We start from the raw sequence: 24,107 nt of genomic DNA, 5'->3' as shown, positions 1-24,107 counted from the left end.
AACGGGTCAGGTAGCATTCATAGAGAGAAGGCAGGCTTATCATTTCAAGTCTAGATGAGTTGATGGAACTGTTCTGCTATTAATGGAACTATGTACCTGCACCCCGAGGTCTTTCTGTTCGAGAACACTCCCCAGGGCCCTATCATCAATTGGGTAAGTCCTGCCCTGGTTTGACTCACCAAAATGCAATACCTCGCATTTATCTAAATTAAGCTTCATCTACCATTCCTCAGCCCACTGGTCCAGTTGATCAAGATCCCTTCGTCATGTTGGATAACCTTTGTCGACTATGCCACCAATTTTGGTGTCATCTGCAAACTTACTAACTGTGCCTCTTGTGTTCTCATCCCAGTTGTTTACATAAATGACAGACAATGGTGGACCCAGCATTGATCCTTGCGGTACACTGCTGGTCATGGATCTCCGGTCTGAACAACAACCTTCTGTGTCCTATTGTCAAGTCATCTCTGTATCCAGTTGGCTAGCTCTCCCTGGATTTCGTGAGATTTAACCTTACTCGCTGATCTACCATGTGGTACCTTTTAAAAGGCCTTGCTCCTCCATGTAGACAATGTCTGCTGTTCAGCTTTCATCTATCTTCTTGGGCACCTCTTCAAAAAGCTCAATCATGTTAGTGAGACATGATCTCCCACGCCAAAAACAATGCTGACCATCTGTAATCAGTCCTTATCTTTCCAAATGCATGTAGATCCTGTCTCTCAGAATGCCTTCCACCATCTTGCCTACCACCGTCAGCCTTACCAGTCTATAGTTCCCTGGCATTTCCTTGCAGCTTGTCTTGAATAATGGCACCACATTAATCACTCGCCAGTCTTCCGGCACCCCACGCACAACTATTGATAATACAAATATTCTCAGTATGGGCCCCACAGTTTCTTCTCCAGCTACCCACAATGTCCTGAGATACACCTGATCAGATCCCAGGGTTTATCTACTTTTATATGATAGGATGTCCTGCGTCTCTTCTGTAATGTAGCAATCATTAGCATTAGCAATGTTTAGTCTGAGATTTATTCTCATTGGTTTGTTTGATTCTATACTGTACATAAATACTGAATCTAATATAGCTTCTATTTATTCTGAGACTCCGTCTCCTAATATGATTCCATAAATTATATAATTGCCCAGATTCTCTACCGAACATAAATTGTAGGGATCTACCTTACTTTAAACTGTGCTTACCCTTTGGAAAATTGTCTGGTGAGTTTCAACACAGTAGTCTGCCCGATAGAAATTTCACTGCTGTTGATGTTGTGTCCTTGGGAAATGGAGTCGATCTCCTTGGCACATTAAGCCTGTTCTGCTATTCAGTAAGAATGTGGCTGATCAGGTTGTGGCCTTTGAACTTTATTATTGTTCAAAAATCTGTCTAACTCAACATTGAATATATTCAATGTTGCCACCTCAACTGCTGTCTGGGGTGGAAAATTCCAAAGTCACAGGATGTTCTGGGAAAAAGCATCCTTCCTCAATTCCAACTTAAAAGGGTGATCTCTAATTTTTAAATTATTACCCTAGCTGTGGATTTCCCCAAGAGGACAAAGAATCTCAGCTTCTAATACTTTTCACTGAAACTTAGGTACACAAACTAGCTTGTAAATTCTATCCTGCAGAGTTCTGCATCTGTTTTCATACTTTTATAACCCTGAGTTTAGAACAGTGTTTAAAACCGCAAGCAAGGTGGGTATTGCATTGTTTAACTAATGAAAAATTCAGGATAGATGCAAGAAGTTGTTTGTAACTACAGTTATGACTGACTTCTGGTTCTGAATCAGTTTAATATACAGAAAATGCTTAAATTAAATAATACGTGAGCTTGATCCTCGTGAAAATGCTGTAGATTCTTTCAAGTTGGCTTTAAGATGTAATGACCGCTATCAGTGAAACAATTTTTGTTTTCCAAGTAAAAAATTTACGATCTCGAATGAACGTTTGTCCCTGTTTTAACCCTTTTCTCAATTCGGGGTAGAAAGAATTTGTTTATCAACAATAACCTCATGAGCATGAACTTTATCTAGTCCAGTGGTGTAGTTTAGGTTTTTGGCATATGATGATTGAGTAGTGAACTTCTGCAGCTCTAGAAAAACCGAACTGTTACTTCGTCCATTTTGATTATATCGTATGAGTGCTTCGGTTACTTGTTGAGGGGATTGCTCCCTTTTTACCACAGTGAGGGATGGTTGGAAGAATGGAAGAAAAGTTGCAACTGTTGGTGAGAAATATAAATTTGTATACCTCGTGGGCAGATCTTAGGGAAGACCTTGGCACAGTTGTAAATTATACTGGACTGGTAGTCCACAGGTCTAGGCTAATACTGTGGAGACATAATACAGCTGCCATGATAGATTTGAATCAAAACTCAGTTTTAAAAATCTAGTATGTACAGTTTTATATGAGCGTGATATTGTTGGAGGAATTGTGTGTTAAATGTTGAAAGATTGAGTATAGCTGGAAAAATAATAGTCAAAGCTTTTCATCTTGCATACATAAGGAAAATGCAAGAAAACCAACTTTGGAGCAGGGTATTGATTGGTTGGCAAATGGATTCTAATCAAGGTGTTGCCTTCGAAAATGCTCCAGGGATTAGTTACCAAAAGCGTTGGTAAGTGTTGAGAATGTGAGAGAACATTGACGGAGGAGAATGAAAGCTTTTCAATTCTGTATAGAATTATATTTTAAATGAAGAGAAACTCTGTCAATTATAAATAAATTGTTTCTGGCACAAACATAATTCATATTCTTTTTAAACAGCTAAACAGTCAATGGATGAAGGCAGGTCACCTATAATTATAGATAATACTAATATCCAGGCATGGGAAATGAAACCATATGCGCAGATGGTAAGTTGTATGTGTACTTTTGAAATATGCTAAAAATAAATGTCTATTGTCTCTTGCTACTTGGTGGAAATCAAACGATCATTTTTACAGAAAGGATGCATTTTCTTCAAACCATTTTATATGCAAACACTTTCCACTTTAAGTTTAAGGTTGAGTTGCATTTCTGGAAGAAGTCTCTCTTTATTTTTGTGGGCTACAAACTGAGGACTGAAGTGAGAGCTGTTTTAAAAACCAATGTTCGAAAGAGAGTTTTCGTTTCGTTTTATTCACTGTTGGAAGTGGCTGTTGCTGATTGGGGCAGCATTCGTTGTCCATTCTGATTGAATTGAGAAGGTGGTAGTGAGCTACCTTCATCAACCATTTCAGTCCATTCAATAGTCAATAGACAATAGGTGCTGGAGTAGGCCATTCGGCCCTTCGAGCCAGCACCACCATTCATTATGATCATGGCTGATCATCCACAATCAGTATCCTGTTCCTGCCTTATCCCCATAACCCTTGATTCCACTATCTTTAAGAGCTCTGTCTCTCTCTTTCTTGAAGGCATCCAGAGAGTTGGCCTCCACTGCCTTCTGGGGCAGAGCATTCCATATGTCCACCACTCTCTGGGTGAAGAAGTTTTCCCTCAACTCTGTTCTAAATGGCCTACCCCTTATTTTTAAACTGTGTCCTCTGGTCCTGGACTCACCCATCAGCGGAAACATGCTTCCTGCCTCCAGAGTGTCCAATCCCTTAATAATCTTATACGTCTCAATCAGATCCCCTCTCATCCTTCTAAACTCAAGTGTATACAAGCCCAGTCGCTCCAATCTTTTAACATATGATAGTCCCGCCATTCCGGGAATTGACCTTGTGAACCTACGCTGCACTCCCTCAATAGCAAGAATATCCTTCTTCAAATTGGGAGACCAAAACTGCATACAATACTCCAGGTGCGGTCTCACCAGGGCCCTGTACAGCTGCAGAAGGACCTCTTTGCTCCTATACTCAATTCCCCTTGTGATGAAGGCCAGCATGCTGTTAGCTTTCTTCACTACCTGCTGAACCTGCATGCTTGCTTTCATTGACTGATGTACAAGAACACCTAGATCTCGTTGTGCTTCCCCTTTACCTAACTTGACTCCATTGAGATAGTAATCTGCCTTCCTGTTCTTGCCACCAAAGTGTATAACCACACATCTATCCACATTAAACTGCATCTGCTACGCATCCGTCCACTCTCCTAGCCTGTCCAAGTCACCCTGTATTCTAATAACATCCTCCTCCCATTTCACACTGTCACCCAACTTTGTGTCATCAGCAAATTTGCTAATATTACTTCAAATGCCTTTGTCTGTATCATTAATATGTATCGGAAACAGCTGCGGTCCCAACACCGAATCTTGTGGTACCCCACTGGTCACTGCCTGCCATTCCGAAAGGGACCTGTTGATCGCTACTCTTTGCTTCCTGTCAGCCACCCAATTTTCAATCCAACTCAGTATTTTGCCCCCAATACCATGTGCCCTAATTTTGTTCACCAATCTCCTATGCGGGACTTTATCAAAGGCTTTCTGAAAGTCCAGGTACACTACATCCACTGGCTTTCCCTTATCCATCTTCATAGATACATCCTCAAAAAATTCCAGAAGGTTAGTCAAGCACGATTTCCCCTTCATAAATCCATGCTGACTCTGACCTATTCTGTTACTGCTATCCAAATGAGTCGTAATTTCATCTTTTAAAATTGACTCCAGCATCTTTCCCACCACTGACGTCAGGCTAACCGGTCTGTCATTTCCTGTTTTCTCTCTCGCTCCTTTCTTGAAAAGTGGGACAACATTTGCCACCCTCCAATCCGCAGGAACTGATCCTGAATCTGTAGAACCTTGGAAAAAATTACCAATGCGTCCACAATTTCTACAGCCACCTCCTTAAGTACCCTGGGATGCAGACCATCAGGTCCCGGGGATTTATCAGCCTTCAGACCTAACCGTCTATCCAACACCATTTCCTGCCTAATATAAATACCCTTCAGTTCGTCCATTACTCTCGGTCCTCCAGCCACTACTGCATCTGGGAGATTGCTTGTGTCTTCCCTGGTGAAGACAGATCCAAAGTACCTATTTAACTCATCTGCCATTTCCTTGTTCCCCATAATAAATTCACCCGTTTCTGACTTCAAGGGCCCGATTTTAGTCATAACCATTTGTTTTCTTTTCACATACCTAAAAAAGCTTTTACTATCCTCCTTTATATTCTTGGCCAGTTTTCCTTCATAGCTCATTTTTTCTCTGTGTATTGCCTTTTTAGTTATCCGCTGTTGCTCTTTAAAAGCTTCCCAGTCCTCCGGCTTCCCACTCATTATTGCTATATCATACTTCTCTTTTATTTTTATACAGTCCTTAACTTCCCTCGTCAGCCACGGCTGCCCCCGCCTCCCCTTAGGATCTTTCTTCCTCTTTGGTATGAACTGATCCTGCATCTTCTGCATTATATCCAGAAATACCTGCCATTGTTGTTCCACTGCTATCCCTGCTAGGGTATTGTACCACTGAACTTTGGCCAGCTCCTCCCTCATAGTTCCATAGTTCCCTTTATTCAACTGCAATACTGACACTTCCGATTCTCCCTTCTCCCTCTCAAACTGCAGATTAAAACCTATCATATTATGGTCACTACCTCCTAATGGCTCCTTTACTTTGAGGTCCCTGATCAAATCCGGTTCATTGCACAACACCAGATGCAGAATTGCCTCCTCCCTGGTAGGCTCCAGTACAAGCTGTTCTAAGAACCCATCTCGGAGGCACTCTACAAACTCTTGGGGTCCGGTAACATCCTGATTCTCCCAGTCTACCCGCACGTTGAAATCTCCCATAACAACCGTAGTGATACCTTTGTGTCAGGCCAATTTCAACTCTTGATTCAACCTGCACCCTACCTCCTGACTACTGTTTGGGGGCCTATAGATAACTCCCATTAGGGTCTTTCTACCCTTAGAATTTCTCAGTTCTATCCATACTGACTCTACATCTCCTGACTCTATGTCCCCCCTCGCAAGGGACCGAATATCATTCCTCACCAACAGGGCTACCCCACCCCCTCTGCCCACCAGTCTGTCCTTTCGATAGCACGTATATCCTTGAATATTCATTTCCCAGGCCCTGCCCACTTGAAGCCACGTCTCAGTTATCCCCACAACATCATACTTGCCAACATCCAACTGAGCCTCAAGCTCATCCTCCTTATTTCTTATGCTTTGTGCATTCATCTATAATATTTTTAATTTGTTTCTCCTCTCACCCTTCCTATCAATCCTTATTTCACTTGGCCATACTGTACGATCCCTTCTTGAGTTTTCTGCTCTGTTGATTCTGATGTCCTTCTTAACCTCTCTTATTCTCACTTTCCCTTTAACTTCATTCTTAAATTTCCAGTTTGGCCCCTCATCCCATTACTTAGTTTAAACACACCTGTGTTGAAGTGACAAACCTGCCTGCCAGAAAGCTGGTCCCCCGATTATTAAGATGCGAACCGTCCCTCCTGTACAATTTATTCTTACCCCAAAACATACCCCAGTGATCCAAGAATTTAAATCCTTGCTTCCAACACCAGTCCCTCAGCCACACGTTCAGGTCCATTATCTCTCTGTTCCTGCCCTCTCCAGCCTGAGGAACTGGAAGCAAACCAGAGATAACCACCCTGGAAGTCCTGCTTTTCAGCCTTCTTCCGAGTTCTCTGTAGTCCCGCTGTAGAATGCTCCTCCTTTTCTTCCCGACGTCATTAATGCCGACATGCACCACCACCTCTGGGTCTTCACCTTCACCCTCGAGGATTCTCTGCACTCTATCAGTGACGTCCTGGATCCTGGCACCAGGAAGGCAACACACCATCCTCAAATCTCACCTGTTGCCACAGAAACCCCTGTCAGTCCCTCTCACAATGGAGTCCCCTATTACCACAGCTCTCCGTGATGTCTGACTTCTCGGCTCTGCCTCTACAGCAATTTTTGACTCGCAGACCTGTCCACCTCTCGGACTGGCAGTGTCATCTGTTTCGGCAGTTTCCAAGACAGACAGCCTGTTTACAATAGGTGCTTCCCCTGGGGTCACTTGTACTTCATTCATGTCTTCCTTTGTCATCGACATCCCCCTTCTCTCTTCAGGTATCCTCGGTGTAGTGACCTTGCTGAAGGTCCTGTCCAGAAAATTCTCATTCTCTCGGATGAGTCTGAGGTCTTCTAGTTCTTTCTTCAGTGCTGCAACAACCTCCTTCAGAGGCTGAATGTGTACACACTTACCACAGTTATAGGAGCCAGAAACAACATCAGTGTCCCTGACCTCCCACATCATGCATGCAACACACTGAATCAGCTTGGCAATCATGTCTTCACCCTCCTCAACAGTGGCGTAATCTCCTCACTGAGCCTCTTCACTGAAAACTCGCAATTTACTCACCAGGCACTTCCCTCAGCCCTTGTGTGTTTGCTGTGAGTCTGTGGACTCTTATTTAGGTTAGAGGAGGAGGGTGGGAGGGAGGCCCTACCGTGTAGGACCTGGGGCTAAGAACACACCTACTTAAATAGCACTCTGCTGCAAAAAGGACCCGCTGGCTTCAAGGTAAGTACTTAAATAGCACTCACTTACCTTCCCAACTGCCCCTCTGCCCTGACCTCACGTCCACCCGGCTCGCGCCGCTCTCCGCTGCAGAAAAAAAGAAAAAAAAACCCAAGGTTGACCAGCAATGCCCTGACTGAGGAAATTCCAGGATTCTCCCAAGTGACATTGAAGAAACATTGATGTATTTCCAAGCAGGATACTAAGTAGCTTGCGGGGGAACTTGCAGTTGGTGGTGTTGCCATTGTACCTGCTGCAATTGTTCTTCGAGGTGGAAGTAGTTGTGGGTTTGGAAGGTGCTGCCTAAGGAAATTTGATGAATCACTGCAGGGCATGTTGTAGATGATGTACACTGCTGCTACTGACCTTTGGTGATGAAGTGATGTGGCTATGGTGCCCAACAAATCAGCTGCTTTGTCCTGGATGATGTCACTCTTCTTGAATATATTAGAGCTGCAGACAATTAGAAAGTGTTCTATCACACTCCTGACTTGTGTCTTGTAGATGGTGGGCAAGCTCTGTGGAGTCAGGAGGGGATTTACCTGCTGCAGGTTCCCTAGTCTCTGAACAGCCCTTGCCGTTCAGTTTAAGGTCAATTGGTACCCCCCAGGATGTTGATAGTGGGGGAATCAGTGATAATAAGAGTTGTGAGCTGGTGATGACAAGTTGAGGAGCATTGCTTAAAGGGTTGACAGTGAATGGGCAGTGGAGAACATTCAAAGATCATATGGAGCTACTGCAACAATTCGTTCTTGTCTAGCACAAAAATAACATGGAATGGTGTCATTGCCATGGCTAACGAAGGAAATCCAGAGTAGTATAGATCCAAGGAAGGGGCATACAAGCTGGCCAAAAAAAGCAACAGACTCGAGGATTAGGAGCAGTTTACATTTCAACACAGGAGGAAAAGATTGGTTAAAAGAGGGGAAAAATATAAGAGTAGGACAGTAAGCTTATGGGAAACATAACAAACTGACTTTAAAAGCCTTCATGGGAATGTGAAGTCAAATGAAGGTCCCTTGGTCGTCAGATGCAAGGCAAATTATAATAAGGAACAAACAGATGGTATGCCAATTGAATCCACATTTTAGTCTAGTCTTCACAATGGTCCACACAAATAACATCACAAGAATGTTGAGGAACATGTGGTTTAGCATGAAAGAGGAACTGAGGGAAATCATTGGTAGGAAATGGCAGTGGAGAAATTAATGGGATCAAAGGCCGATAAATGCCAGGGCCCAATAATCGACGTCCCAGAGTACTTAAGGAAGTGCCCTCAGAAATAGTTGATGCTTTGGTGGCCCTCTTTGAAGATTCTATAGACTCCAGAGTGGTTCCCATGATTTGGAGAGTAGCTGATGAAACCTCACTAATTAAAAAAGCAGGTAGAGTGATGCAGGAAATTGTGGGCTGGTTAACCTAACGTCAGTAGTAAGGAAATGCTGGAGTCCATTATAAAAGGTTAGAAAACAATGTCAGGATTGGACAGAACCAGCAAGGATTTATGAAAAGCGAAATGATGCTAGTCAAATTTTTCGGAATTCTTTGAGATCATGAATAATAGAATTGATAATAGGGGGACATAAGTGCTTAAGAAATAGGAGCAGGAGTAGGCAACCTGGCCTGTCAAGCCTGATCCACTCTTCAGTAAGAGCATGGTTAATATTTTTGTGGTCTCACCTCCATTTACCTGTCTTCTTACCGTAACCCTCGTTTGCTTAACTGTTCAAAACGTTTGTATCTTTGACTTAAGAACATTCAACGAGGTAGCCTCAACTGATTCACTAGGCAGGGATGTGATTTATTTGCACTTTCAGAAGGCATTCAGTAAGGTCCAACATAAGAAATCAGCACACTAAATTTAAGCACACAGGATTGGGGGTAGAGGTGGGTAGAGAACTAGTTGTTAGGCAGGAAACAAACAGGAGGAATAAACAAGCTCTGTTCTGAGTGGCAGCTAGGGACAAGTGGCGTACAGTAGGGATCAATGCTTGGACCCCAGCTATTCACAGTATATATTACATTTAGTTCATCAAATAAATTAATATCTCCAGGTTTGCAGACAGCACAAACCTGAGTGGGAGGATGAATTGTGAGGAGATTGCAGAAGTACATCAGTGTGATTTGGACAAGGTGAGTGAATTAATGTTTTGGCAAAGACCTTATGTCAGGTTTTGGATGAGGTTGTTGATTTGCTCGCTGAGCTGGCTTGTTTTTGTTCAGATGTTTCATCACCTTGGGAGGTGACATCATCAGTGGAGACTCCGATGAAGCGATTTTATTCTACTCTGCTTAGAATTTATACTGTCACGTCTGTTATGCTGAGTAATGTCGTTTCTGGTTTTGATCTGTATGGATTTGTGTCTGGGGTCAAATTCTATACGTTTGTTGATTGATTGATTGAATTATGCGTAGAGAACCTCAACATGTAGAACGAATGTGATTTACAAAGTACATTGCAACAACTGCCACAAATGTTACATTGGACCGGAAGGAAACTAGCCATCAAAATGCATGAACATCAGCTCGCAGCAAAACTGCACAATGAACTCTCCTTAATATCTGTGCGTTCAGACAGTGAAGGCCATCAATTTAACTGGCACAAAGTAACCATAGTAGCCCAAGCCAAACATAGACATGCACGGGAATTCCTAGAGGCAGGGTTCTCTACCCATGTTTCAATCAACAAACATATAGAATTGAACCTCATATACAGTCCCATACACCTCAAAACCGCAAACGACACGACTCACCATAACAGACGTGACAGTAGAAATTCCAAGCAGCATAGAATAACATCGCTTCAACGGAGTCTAGTAAGGATGGCCTTCCAGCACTTGATTTTCCACTGTATTGTAACAATCTATATACTTTATACATGTAAAAGTGGTGCATTAATTACAAACTTTCTTCATTTGCTTACATTAGTTGGAATTTGTTGAAATGATTTGCTTTCATTTCATCAAAGTAACTTGAATAGTTTATATGTTTAACCTCTCTGATATTAAATTGTAAATGAAGACAGGCTCCAGAAACTTTCAATTCTGGATTCCTTGCACTTGTCATTGAAATAAGTGAATGTGTAATGTTTTTATCTGTGAAATTGCTTAGCACACAGTTATTCACCTCTGAAATGCTTCATCATGATGCTAATGGCTGTTATCTGCACAGGCTGTGGAACGGTGTTACAGCTTGAGTTTTCGAGAGCCAGAAACCTGGTGGAAGTTTAATGTTGTGGAGCTGGAAAAGTAAGTGGTTTTCCCCCGCTTTGAAACTTGGAATTGCTCCCCTGTACTAAAAAAAATTCTGATATGGCTTCAAAAGATATTTCCATATGCCATATATGGAGAAGTGCTTGCTCTAAACTAATGAATTTATTGTGCCTGTTCTAGTATCGCTGTGTGTGCAATGTTTTAAAGCAAGTATATTCTATTGACATGGCCAAGCATGCTGCCATGTACATTAGGCAGTTCAGTGAACAAGTTACTTCAGAAAGCGTTTAACTTGTAGCAGCCATCTTAAAGACATGTTAGTTTTTAATCGTTGAAGCTCATACTTTCAGGTACAGTTTTCTTTCTTTGGAAGCGGAGTGGCCATTTGCTGTCTGATTCTTGCTATGTTCTTGCTGTTTGGCACAATTAGTGTTTAAGCTACTTTGATGACTAAAGAACACAAATAGATCTGTAAAGCTGTTACCTGTACACCAAGGGTACTAGTAGGGTATTAAATCTAGAGTATCCCACTACCTGTGGACAAATAGCTATGGAAGATTATGCACTTAAACAATAAGATTTTTCTGAAACAGAATTTCTTTTTTAACTATTTAATTCTGTTCATAGCATGGTGGAGGGTGAATCGGCAATTTGTTTTGTAAGGTAATCAAAACACTATTTTCAAAATTGTGGTTTGTTAGTTCATTGTTTTACTTAGTCAATCCTTCTGGGTACTGTAGCACGTTCATGATCCACCATGACAGTTTACCAAGTTAAATTTGAAAAACCCAGAAATAACTGGTTAGTAAAAAATTCAGTAAATGTTCTGGTTCTGAAACCCTCATCATATTCCTGTGCAGCTAGGACACAGATGTCTACCCAACCTTACTGAAAATTAGAGATATATGCTGTTTACAAAATATAGGACAATTGCAGCTCCCCTATCCATTGTCTCAAAATCAGTTCTCTGTCACGAGCGAAGTGGTAGAAGGAATCAACAACCCTGTGATCAGGAAGTGTGAAATCATCAATAATCAATGTATAGCTTTTCCAAACATTATTTCAGCCTTGGATGAAACATAAAGTAGAGATTAGATTAAACCTACTGCCCTTTAAATCAAGATAACAAAGTGTGAAGCTGGATGAACACAGCAGGCCAAGCAGCATCTCAGGAACACCAAAAGCTGACGTTTCGGGCCTAGACCCTTCATCAGAGACCTTTTAAATCAAAGCAACTTTAGACCGAACACTGTCCCAAGAAGCCCTCACAAAATTGAGGTCCATGGGAATTGATGGTGAATAGGAGGGGTATTGTGGCGGTGATTATTGAGGAAAGTTTTCCAGTGGTTTGAGAGATATCTCCTGCAAAGCAAAATGGTTGTGTATGATCTGGATTCTTGGTTCAGCTATCTGTAGGTATTATTCTTTGTTTCAGTTTTTTCCTCCAAAACATTTAAAAATCAACTGGCAATTCAAATTCAAAGTCTTTGGATTAAGATTTCACAAAAAAAAGTAATTTTAAGCTATTGTGTTTCAAAAAGCTTGTTGAAAGCTGGTGTGTTAGACATATGCTCTACCAGAGCTGTACAGCATGTAAACAGACCCTCTGGTCCAACTTATCCATGCTGACCAGATATCCTAAATCAATCTAGTCCCATTTGCAAGCATTTGGCTCATATCCCGCTAAATGCTTCCAATCCATAGACCCATTCATTTGCCTTTTAAATGTTTTAATTGTACCAGCCTCCTCGACTTCTGGCAGCTCATTTCATATGTGTACCACCCTTTAGGTGAAAATATTGCCCCTTAGGTCTCTTTTTTAAATCTTTCCCCTCTCGTTTTGGGCTCCCTCACCCCAAGGAAAAGGGCTTGCCTATTTACTCTGTTCGTGCCCCTCATGAGTTTATAAACCTCTATAACCACCCCTCAGCCTTCAGTGCTCAGGGAAAATAGCCCCAGACAATTCAGACTCTTCCTATAGTTCAAACCATCCAAATCCTGGCAACATCCTCATAAAGGGAGACCAGAATTGCACGCAGTATTCCAGAAGTGGCCTAACCAATCTCCTGTACAGGCAGCACAACTTCTGCCAGGTAATTAAAATTGGGGCGTATGTCTCACAATACAAACACAGTAATAAATTACAGTGTGTTTACAAAAAAGTAATATTTCTGATAGTGTTAGCCTGGCTTGACTGTGTGGAATTTTGCATATCACATTTCAAGAAACTGTAAATATAGCACACAGTCATCTGAAATTACAAGTACTCACATTAGGAACAAAATCCTGTCCATTTATTCACAACTAAATGCAAGTTGCAACTCTGAGCATCAAAGTGCTTTTATTTTAATGTATGAACAGATTGGTGAAATGTTGTCTTGATCAAGAAAACCTGAAACATTTATTTAGTTGATGTGTTTGTCTTTTAAGTAGAAAATACAATTTCTGCATATATGTAATAAATAGTATCAATTTGTTAGTTTACATATGGAATCTGAAGAGCAATGACTCATTACAAAAAGATTGAGGTTTATCCAGAACTCAAAGCTATCTTTTTCAGAGGCTATAAAATTATTTCAAACCCATGATGTCTTCCATCTAGAAGGTCAATGACAGCAGATACATGGGAATAGCACCAGCTGAAACTCCCCCCTAGTCACTCACCATTCTGACTTGGAAATGTATCACTGTTCCTTCACCGTTGCTAAGTCAAAATCCTGGAATTCCCTACCTAAGGATGATGTGAGAGCAAGTTACAACACATGGACTACAGTGATTCAAGAAGGCAGCTGACCAACACCATGTCAAGGATATTTAGGGGCTGGCAATAAATGCTGGGCAGCCAGCAATGCCCATCCCACAAGTAAATACTTTTTTTTTGAACATTGTGTTTCTCTTTGCAATAATGGTTTTAAGACTAACTGGAAAAGTTAAAAGGTGTAGAGCTGGATGAACACAGGCCAAACAGCATCAGAAGAGCAGGAAAGCTGACATTTCAGGCCTAGACCCTTCTTCAGAAAATCTCTGGAAAAGTTAAAGCATGGTCTGTGGGAAGATTTTTCCCAAGGAGCCAACGTCAGTATGTTTCCTGCTTTACTTTGGCAAATTTTCAAATGCACCATTTTAAAAAAGTGTTTTGTTCCTTGTCACAGTAATTGGGGGATTATAAAACAAGGTTTACTTTCAAAAATACCTGAGTCTGTTCATTTGTTTGAAAGGCCAGCAACCTGGAAACTTAATTTTGTTTCTTTCTCCACAGATGCTGGTACATCTGTTGATTATTTTCAGCAAATTCTGTTTTATTTCTAATCTGTGGGATCTACCATATCTTACTTTTGTGTTATATCCAGTTCAGTTCTTTGTATTTTGCTTTCATCAGTTGACCTCCTGAATTTTTTTAACTGTGACCCAGCTTTCTTCTATTCAGCCAAGCAGTCTACCAGCTTTCCTGACTTAATTTTAAACGCTCCCGCTTTTGTTTTAGATGTCTGTTCACATCAAGTGACCCATGTACATTATGGTTCTGCTCTTTGGTTGTTCAAATCAAATTTCATGTAAAATGTTGTCACCATTATTTCTTGTTTGGTGATTTGGTTTACAAATTTTAAAATTGTAACAAGTTTTTACTATGTGTTTAACTTAATGCCACCTCCACCTTACCACCCTCAACTTTCTTCACATCGTCATTCACTGTTACTGTGCTCTGTTGCAAGATGTCATATGAATGCTATAAATTTAGGACCTGGAAGAAGACCATTTGGCTCCTTCTGTCTATGCTGGCCAAAAACAACTATCCAGTCAATTACACCTTCCAGCAGTAGATTGAGGCACCTTAACTTTGTATCCAATTTTTAAAAATTGTGATGAAGACTTCTTCTACAACTTTCTAATGCATTGAGCTTTAGATTCCAACAATGCTGTGGATGAAATTTACTTTATTCCACTCTAATCCTTGTCAGTAGTTTCCCTTTGAATAAAGTTCCCTTTGCAAAAGTTTTATCATTATGGTGCCACTTGGTGTTAATACTTGGGCAAGTCAGATCCTGGAATGAAAACTTTTGTTTTCTGACCTTGGAGATTGGTTGATATTTTTTAAAATGCAATCATACTTTCAACAATCGAATAAAGTATTTGTTAAACAAGAAAAGCTTGAACCATATCGCACTAGACAAAAAGGCAGAAATTCAGCAGGTCTTGCACTATCTGTAGAAAGAGAAATAGAGTTAATGTTTCAAGACTACTATGATTCTTCAGAATTAGACATTAGTGGTCTGATGAAAAGTCTAAGATTGCGATGTGGATGCTGCTTCTTTTTCCACAGATGCTGCCAGTCCAGCTGTTTCCAGCAGTGCATTTATTTGGATGAGAGGTCATCTGGGTGTGCAGTTCACAATTACAGTCGTGTATCTCAGCTTAATCATTGTCATTTCCGATCACATCTTTCAGCTTAGCAGTGTGCTTGCACAGTTGCCTAGACTTCATCCTTTATCTCTCCTTTCTCGTTAATATACTTTCACTTGACCATTCATGTAATGAAACAGATATCTTGAATGTAGAAGATATATAGTTTCAGTTCTTTTCTGCTGACCGGCGCAACTTTCATGTTGCACTGACGCAACCCAAGTCAGAGTGTTTACCAACTTGAGATGTCTTATTTCATTCACATTATACACATGGCATCTTATACACATTCCTCTTCCCTAATGTTCATTTTATGTGATCTCAAGTCTTCTGTGACTTAGTTATTACTTGAAAATATTGGTATGAGATGAGGAGGAAATTAGAATTGAAAAGATGGAACCACTGTTGATACCAGAATTGTGGAGTAGGTTCTGAGCTGAATAGCTGTCTTCAATTTCTGTAACCCTTTATCTTCCTGGTGTTGTAAATCTGCCACCAAGATCACCCAGTTCTGTATACCTGTGTTCCTACATGACCATCTCCACCTCCTTTAATTACTCAGCACCGTATTTGTTTATTTGTCTGCAGTATTATTTGAGGTTGTATTTGTTCGGTACTCTCATTGGCAACCTCTGAAGTTTATTCTCACAAATTTCAACAACTTTAGAACCATATTTTTATCCCATACAATGTCTGGCTTTCCGTACCCAGCACTGATCTCTATTGATTGATCAACCTTCAGCACATCAACTTGACTTGCCATCCTTGATCGTTTTAATGCATAGTGTTGTTCCACTGAGCTTCAGTAATTCACCTGAACATTGAAACACATTGCCAAAACTTTTCTGCTTAGCAATCTCTTTCCTTTCAAATCCCTTAAAGCATATCCCTTTAATGTTGCCCTAAACAAGTTCATGTTGTTGCCTCTCAGCTTTCCTAAAGTATCTTTAGGTTATCAATAGTAATTACAGAGATGGAGAGACAAGCAGAGCTATTACTGAAGAACTAGCCATCTGGTCTGTTCTTGTACCTCTAGGAATGTTTTAAGTTACTTTCCCGTTCATTCAGAATTGAGTACAACATAATAAAAGTAGAATCACAATATGGTGAGAAAAATTAATGTATCGTTGTTTAATTTCCACATAGCCACTGTATGGCATCTTTTGAATGTAGAATGAATATTGTGGTTGTTGACTTATTTGCCAAGCTGTTAAGTTGGTTCGCAGACGTTTCATCACCATGCTAGGTAACATCATCAGTGCACGTTTGGTTAAGAGTCAGTGTACTGCTTGCTATTTGTGTGTCTCAGTTTGCTGGGGTGGGTGGCATGTCTTCTGGATTTGTTTCTTCTTGGTTAGTATATGGGGTCCAGCTGTGTAGGTTTGCTATTGGAGTTCTGGTTTGAGTGCCAGGCCCTAGTGCGTGTCTTTGCTTGGCTTATGCTATGGTGGCTACATTGTCCCAGTCGAATTTGTGTCCCTCTTTGTCCGTGTATTGAAATGAGTAATAGTAGGTCATGTCTTTTGGTGGCTAGTTGGTGTTTGTGAATCCTGATGGCTAGTTTCCTTCTGGCTTGCCCTATATAATGTTTTTGGCAGTCTTTCCATGGTATCTTGTACATAACGTTGGTTCTGTTAGTTGTGGTTGTCATATCCTTTTTTCTCATGAGTAGCAGTCATAGTGTAGCTGTTGGTTTGTGGGCTTCCGTGATTCATAGGGGATGGAGTAATCTGGTCATTTCAGATATGTGCTTTAATGTACGGTAGAGTGACTAGTGTCTGTGAACGTGTTGTCTTCCAGTTGTGTAGGTATCAGAGGACTATGCTTTTTGGGTAACTGTCGTTTCTAAAGAAGCTATATAGGTGTTCTTCCTCGGCTTTGCTCAGCTCCCTATAAAATAGGGTCATAGGGTCATAGGAACATAGAAGCAGCAGTAGACTCTCAAGCATACTCTGCTATTCTAGATCATTTACCTCCAATGCCATATTCCCATGCTATTCCACATCGCTTGATGTCATGAGTGAGTATAAGTCTATCAATCTCTGTCTTGACTTTCATCATTGAGCTTCCATAGCCCTTTTGAGTTAAAGAATTCCGAAGAGATATTAATCTGTATGAAGGAGTTCCTCCTCATCTCTGTCTTAAACAGCATGTCTTTTATTCAGCGACTCTGTTCCCAGAGTCCAAACCCCTCTCTTGCTATTTTAGAACATAGAACATAGAACAGTACAGCACAGAACAGGCCCTTCAGCCCACAATGTTGTGCCGACCATTGATCCTCATGTATGCACCCTCAAATTTCTGTGACCATATACATGTCCAGCAGTCTCTTAAATGACCCCAATGACCTTGCTTCCACAACTGCTGCTGGCAACGCATTCCATGCTCTCACAACTTTTGGTAAGAATTTTTGTAGATTTCTGACACCTCTTCTTGTTCCAAACCCCAGGAGTTACAGTGTCCTCAATCTGTTCTCCTAGAACAGTCCCACCATCTCGGAAATCAATTTGATGAGTCTCTGCAGTACTCCCAGTATGGCAAGTATATCCTTCCTCTGGCAAGTTGCATAGGAAAACATGCCAGTGCAGTCTGTGAATGAATCTTTGGCATTGTTATATCTCCAACAATAACTATAAATGGAGTTAAGGCTTGTGTTAAATGGTTTTCAATGATGTTTCTAAATGTTTAATGATAAATTACGCCCTCTCTTTTAGGAGGAATAAGCATCAAGTTTCACGTGAGAAGATCATTCAAATGATGGACCGTTTTGAATATCCTATTTCTTCAGAGATAGTGTTGAATGCAGTGGAGCCTTCTCGCAATAATAAAGTTTTGCTAGATCTGCATCCACATTGCAACCAGAGGTGGGAAGGACCTATTGATTCTTGATCTTCTGTCGGTGTTCTGAATAACAGATAGCACAAGTGGTGCTTTGTGAACTGTTGTCACTTCAATCTGCACCAGTTAGTGAAAAATTGTACCATAATTTTTCACAAAACATGGATTTGTGAGAAAACACATTTTATATCTTTTTATAACCTTCAAATATGCAGATTACACTGAAAAACAGATAACTGTTTTGGAAGATTTTTATTTTTTTAAAACTCATCACTTATTTTCAGTCGGTTTGTACCGTGCCCAAGGCATCGCAAAGATTACTTAATTCAGTAACTTTTTTACTTGAAGTATGAACTGTTTGTAGCTTTGTGCATGGATTTTATAACGAAACATGAGCAGAAAGTAGAGGTATGTAAAGATAAATTGCATAGGAGAGTCTGGTAATCTGGTCACGTTGTTGATTTCCCCACAAGTTTGTTGATTCTAGTTTTGAATAATGCTGTAAAAAGTGGTCAGTAAATTAAGTGTATTGACAATTTATTTGAAATGTACAATAACAAAGGATGTGCTGAAAGATCTGACATATACTTATATTACAGAGCTTATTTATTTAGTGTGCTTACTTCTGTCCAGAATTTAAATATGGTCCTTGCTTTCCAGATGAGAATGTTTATAGGTCTTTGAAGGACGTCAAGAGGAGAAAACAAATTTCTCTTCTGTGGGAAAACATCTAGAGTTTTGGAATTAATTGTAGTGTACTGAAAAGTCTTCATAGGAAATTCGGAGTTTAGTTATTAGTTGGGACGTTGAATTTTTTTTTCATTTGAGTGTGTGTGTGTGTGTGTGTGTGTGTGGCCTAAAATGTCAAGTGACCATGCAATTGCAACAGTACGCTCTTACACCAAAGCAGTTGGACATGTTTCATGTAGTTTGATGAACTGTTAAATTATAGCTCATGTAATAAATGAATGGATGATTTTATTGTCATATGTATCTTGAAGATACAGTGATAAATATTTTATCACCACAATCCAGTGCCATTTTAAGCTATAAAAAGAAATTCTTTAAATAATTTTAAAGTTCATCTTCTGTTCAAATTGGGTCTCGAGCACAGCTCTACAAGGTTTCTGGTAAGTGTTCCAGACCTCAAGAAGTCCTGCTGTGAGAACAACAATGATGGCACTAATGCCCCAGGAGACTCTGGCTCTGCTACCATCTGAGTCTGCAAGGAGTCCACGTTTCAGCCTACCACTACCACCAAGAGTCCAGACTCGCAGCCCTGCTGCCACCAAGAGTCCAGGCTCCAAACCTACTGCCACCTGGAGTCCCGATCCACGCCGCCGACACTGTAGCCATCACCCCACTGACACCACTCCGGCCTCTAAGATGAAGAATGAAAATAAAAAGACGACAAAAGTTACAGAGAAATAAGGAGTAGACGGGCTCTAACAAGCCCAAATACTGCATATGGTGCCGGCACCAAGGAGAAATTAACCTGCCTGCTGATCCTTTCCACAGTTTGTTACTGCTTAAAGTAAATTTTGAGAGATTGAGCTAAAAGCTTGGACAGGTTGTGATAAATTAACTGCTGTGGACTTTCCCAAAAGGATGCATAAAGAAAGAGCGTGCTAAGTTTCTGCGTGAGTTAATTTCATACTAAATTTTTAAATGAAACATTGATAGAACCTTTAACTGTTCAAACATTTGATCTCATTGCAGTTTAAGCCTAAAACTAACAGTTCGTAAGTAAAGTGAGTCTGTGACTACTTTTTAGTTATGTTCATGGTGCACAGAATCAAAATCTCTGTGTATAGTTGTTTTCCTGACTACTTGTGTTCCAAGCAATCAGTCATGACTGGCAGAGCCCACACCTCTGAGTCAGTAGACTATGGATTCGAACAATAAAAATACCTTAAAATCTTAGTTGAGTACAAAACCTAGGCTGATGAGTTGTGGAATGGCAGAGGCTGTGAGACTAAAGCTAGGCCGCATTTTCCAGTGGACGTAAAATGTACAGTAGCACTATCCATACATAATCTCGGTGATGTTCTCCTGGTATCTAGCTTATGTCTGTTCATTAACCAATGTTACCTCTCAAAAACCTTATCTGTGACTCTTTTCACTGTATGCAAATTAATTAAGTGTACTATACTAGATAGCACTTTTTTTTAAAAAATGAAACTCAAAAATGATTTAACAGTTTTTGATTTTTATAATACCTTTGTGTTTCAGGGATTGGGGTAAAAAACATATATGCAGAAAAAAAAGCAATATCTAATACAGTAATTGAAATTATTCCAGTTGCTATTTGTCAGGTTCTTTAGTGCTACATTCCACTGAGGCAGCTGCTGTTAAAATGGCAAAGATATCCTGAATTGTATTTGATGTTCAGTGTTTCAGACTACTACTTATATGCTTGATCATTTGAAAGAATGAATACATCTGTAAATTCTACATGATCGTTTTGAGGGTCAATTAATCTTTTGATGTCTAATGCTGTAGAAGTCTACACATAAAAAGGTGCTTCGACCCATCAGCTCAGTACTAGTCAAAAACAACCAGCTAACTTCTAATTTATTTCTCCAGTACTTGGCCCATTGCCTTGAATGCCTTAGCATCACAATTGAACATCAAAATACAGTTTATGTTATGAGGCCTCTTCCACCCTTTGCAGGCAGTGAGTTTGATTCCCAAAAGATATTTCCATGCATCTCCTCTAAACCACCTGCGCTTGATCTTAAATCCATGCATTCTGGTCATTGATCCTTCCATCAAGGGGAAAAGTGTTTTTCCCCATCAACCCTGTCTATTCCCCCATAATCATATACGTATCAATCCTATCCCTGCTTAATGTCCATGACCCAAGGAAAACAACCTTAGTCTATCCAATCTGTTTATGATTATAACTTTCCAGACCAGCAACATCATCGCAAACCTCCTATACACCTCCTTATAATGTGGATTTCAGAACTACCACGCACATGCGCGCACACACACACACACACCCCTGATTGAAAGGCAAGTATTCCATATGCCCTTGGTGCTACATGATCCACCTGTACCACTGCATTAAGGGACCGGTGGACGTGCATGTCAAGATGCATCAGATCCCCTATGCTTGCCAGGGTTCTACCCTTCATCATGTCTTATCCCCTTGCCTTGTTTATCAAAAGTGTCACCTCACATTTATCCAGATTGAATTCCATTTGCTACTGATCATCCCATCCAACCTGCTCATCTGTATTTGCCTGTAATGTAGAGCTACACTCCTACAATCTGCAGCGATCCTCCTCACTATTTCCTGCCCTACCAATTTTAGCATCACCCTCAACTTACTGACCAACCCTTCTAGATTCATTGAAATTATTTACATATACTACAAACAGCAGTGGCCCCCACATTCATGTGTGCGGAACCCAACAGTCGCAAAAACACCTTGACTATCACCCTCAACTTCCTGCCAGTCATCGAACTCGAACCAATTTTCCAAGTTTCCTTGGATTCCATGGACCATTGACCTTTTGTTATCGGTCTTCCAAGTGGACCCTTACCAAAAGCAATGCTGCAGTCCAACCAGACTACATCACATACATTGCCTCCATCTACACATCTGATTACTTGTTTCAAAGAATTCAGTCATGTTGGTCAGACATGATCTTCTCTTAACAAAACAATGCTGACTGTTCTTGATTAATTCCTGCCTCTCCATGTGCTTACTGTTGCTGAAACAAGAGACATGTTGCTGTAGTTATTTGTTTTGAACTTGAGGACAAATGCAAAATGGGAATTTCAAACTATTACAACAGTTTGCGCTACAGGAGGAAAATGTTTCTGATTGGTTGGCAAGTAGAGTCATTGTTATACAGCATAGAAACCGATCTTTTGGTCCAACTCATCCATGCCGACCAGATATCCTAAACTGATCTAGGTCTATTTGCCAGCATTTGGCCCATACTGCTCTAAACCTTAACTATTCATGTCCCCATCCAGTTGACTTTTAAATGTCATTCTTGTACCCGCCTCCACCACTTCATCTGGTCAGCTTGTTCCATACATGCATCGTCCTTTACATGAAAAAGTTGCCCCCTCAGATCCCTGTTAAATCTTTCCATTCTCTATTTAAACCTCTGGCCTCTAGTTTTGGACTCCCCTACCCTGCGAGAAAGACTTTGGCTGTTCACCCTATCCGTGCCCCTTGTGATTTTATAAACCTCTGTAGGGCCACCCCTCAGCCTCCGACACTTGGGGAGAAAAGTCCCAGCCTGTCCAGCCTTTCTGTTTAGCTCCAATCCTGACAACATACCTGTAAATCATCTCTGAACCCTTTCAAGTTTAACAACATCTTTACTAATTTGAGTGCAGTATTCTAAAAATGGCCTCTCCAATGTCCTGCACGGCTGCAACATGAAATTGACTCCTGGACTCACTGTCCTGACCAATGAAGGCAAGTGTGCCGGATGCTGCTGTCACTACCCTGTTTACCTGCACTTCCTTCACTTTCAAGGAACTTTGCATCTGCATACCTAGGTCTGTTTGTTGGCAACACACCCTGGGACCCTACCATTAAGTGCATAAATCCTGCGCTGATTTGCCATACAAAAATGCAACACCTCCTGTTTCTTGAAATTAAACTTTATCTGCCACTCTTCAGCCCATTGGTCCATCCGATCAAAGTCACATTGTACTCTGAGATAATCTTCACTGTCCACTTTACCACCAATGCTATCGTATGCAAATTTTCTAACTCTACCTCCTGTATTAGCATCCAAATCGTTTACATAAATGAGGAAAAGCAGTCGACGCAGCACTGACCCTTGCAGTGCACCACTGGTCACAGCCTGAAAAAACAGTTGTTTTCTATCCTCAAACCAATTTTGTATCCACTTGGCTCCCCCTGGATTCCATGTAATCTAACCAGCCTACTATGTGGAACCTTGTCATACACCTTGCAAAAATCCATGTAGATATCATCTACCACTCTGCCTTCATTAATCTTCTTTGTCATGTCTTCAAAAAAACTGAAGTTTGAGAGACACTATTTCCCACACAGAAAGGAAGTCTAATTTCTGAAGCATTCCACAAGATAACAATGGGGAGGTATAAAAACATAGTAATAGGCCTCTCGAGCCTTCTTCATGACTCAGACTGCTGATCATATACCTTTCTGCTATTATACCCCACTGTCCTCTGTCTTTGTCATTCAAATCCAGATTTAAATAATTTTCTGGCTTGAATATACTTGATTATTGAGCTTTACAATTCTGAAATAAAGAATTTGACAGATTCTTCATCCTCCAAATAAAGAAATCCCTCGTAACAAGGTGTACAGCTGGATGAACACAGCAGGCCGAGCGGCATCAGAGGGGCCAGAAAGCTAGCTCTCCTGCCTCTCTGATGCTGCTTGGCCTGCTGTGTTCATCCAGCTGTACACATTGTTATCTCAGATTCTCCATCATCTGCAGTTCCTACTGTCTCTGAAGAAATCAGTCTTTGTATTTTGGACTCCTTATGAATGTATGTGAATGAGCTGTCTTGATTTGACAGATTATCTTAAGTTCGTTCATGTAGCTATTATTGCATTCAGTTGTTCAGCAAATGCACCCTGAGTGCAAGTGACATCAAAAAGCTGACGTTTTGTTTTGGTTTTGCAAACACACATTGGTCGAATACATTTTGATATACCTATTTTGATCTTGGACCATTCTTTGCAAATAAGTAGGATGTGTCCAAGCTATGTGCCTAATTTGATTTAACCGAAAGTTTAGAGAGCCCTATTGCTTTCTCCATGGCAGTGTGTAAGCACATCAGTCAATTTGTCAGCCAAAAGGCATTTCTTTTTCTTGCAGGATAAACTGTTGTAATTCTTAAAATTTTGCATCCTATTTCAGAGGACATCCCCACTGTAAGTATGTTACAAGCATGTATTACTTATTACCATTTGTCATTACTATGTAATCAATAATTATTTTTCAAGGCTTCAAATTTAGATGTAATTGTATATATTTACATTTGTATGTATATCTGTATACAGTAAATTTACTGCAATATATTTGAACTTTGTGCAAGAATTTGTTGTAAAAGTTTGCATTATATCCCTGATGAATTGTCTATTAAAAAAACTAAGTTAGGAATAAAACTGTGTACAATTTGTACTTTTAAATCCCTGTTCAGTTCCATTTTGCAGAGTTTGCATTTTGTAT

General features: G+C 40.5%; 1 protein-coding gene across 1 annotated transcript in view; it reads left to right on the top strand.

Annotated features, from left to right (window-relative positions):
• The window catches only part of LOC125453554 (NEDD4-binding protein 2-like 2), a 31,822-nt gene extending 7,715 nt beyond the window's left edge, over positions 1-24,107 (top strand). Inside the window, exons 4-6 of the mRNA XM_048533298.2 lie at positions 2,773-2,861; positions 10,628-10,704; positions 17,784-24,107. Coding sequence (XP_048389255.1) covers positions 2,773-2,861; positions 10,628-10,704; positions 17,784-17,958 — 341 coding nt within the window. The 3' untranslated portion in view covers positions 17,959-24,107. The remainder of the gene's footprint in view (positions 1-2,772; positions 2,862-10,627; positions 10,705-17,783) is intronic.

The sequence above is a fragment of the Stegostoma tigrinum genome, chromosome 6, assembly GCF_030684315.1.
Source record: "Stegostoma tigrinum isolate sSteTig4 chromosome 6, sSteTig4.hap1, whole genome shotgun sequence".
In the NCBI taxonomy this organism is placed as follows: Eukaryota; Metazoa; Chordata; class Chondrichthyes; order Orectolobiformes; family Stegostomatidae; genus Stegostoma; species Stegostoma tigrinum.
The sequence above is the reverse complement of the archived record's forward strand: the minus strand, read 5'-3'. Positions and strand labels throughout refer to the sequence as shown.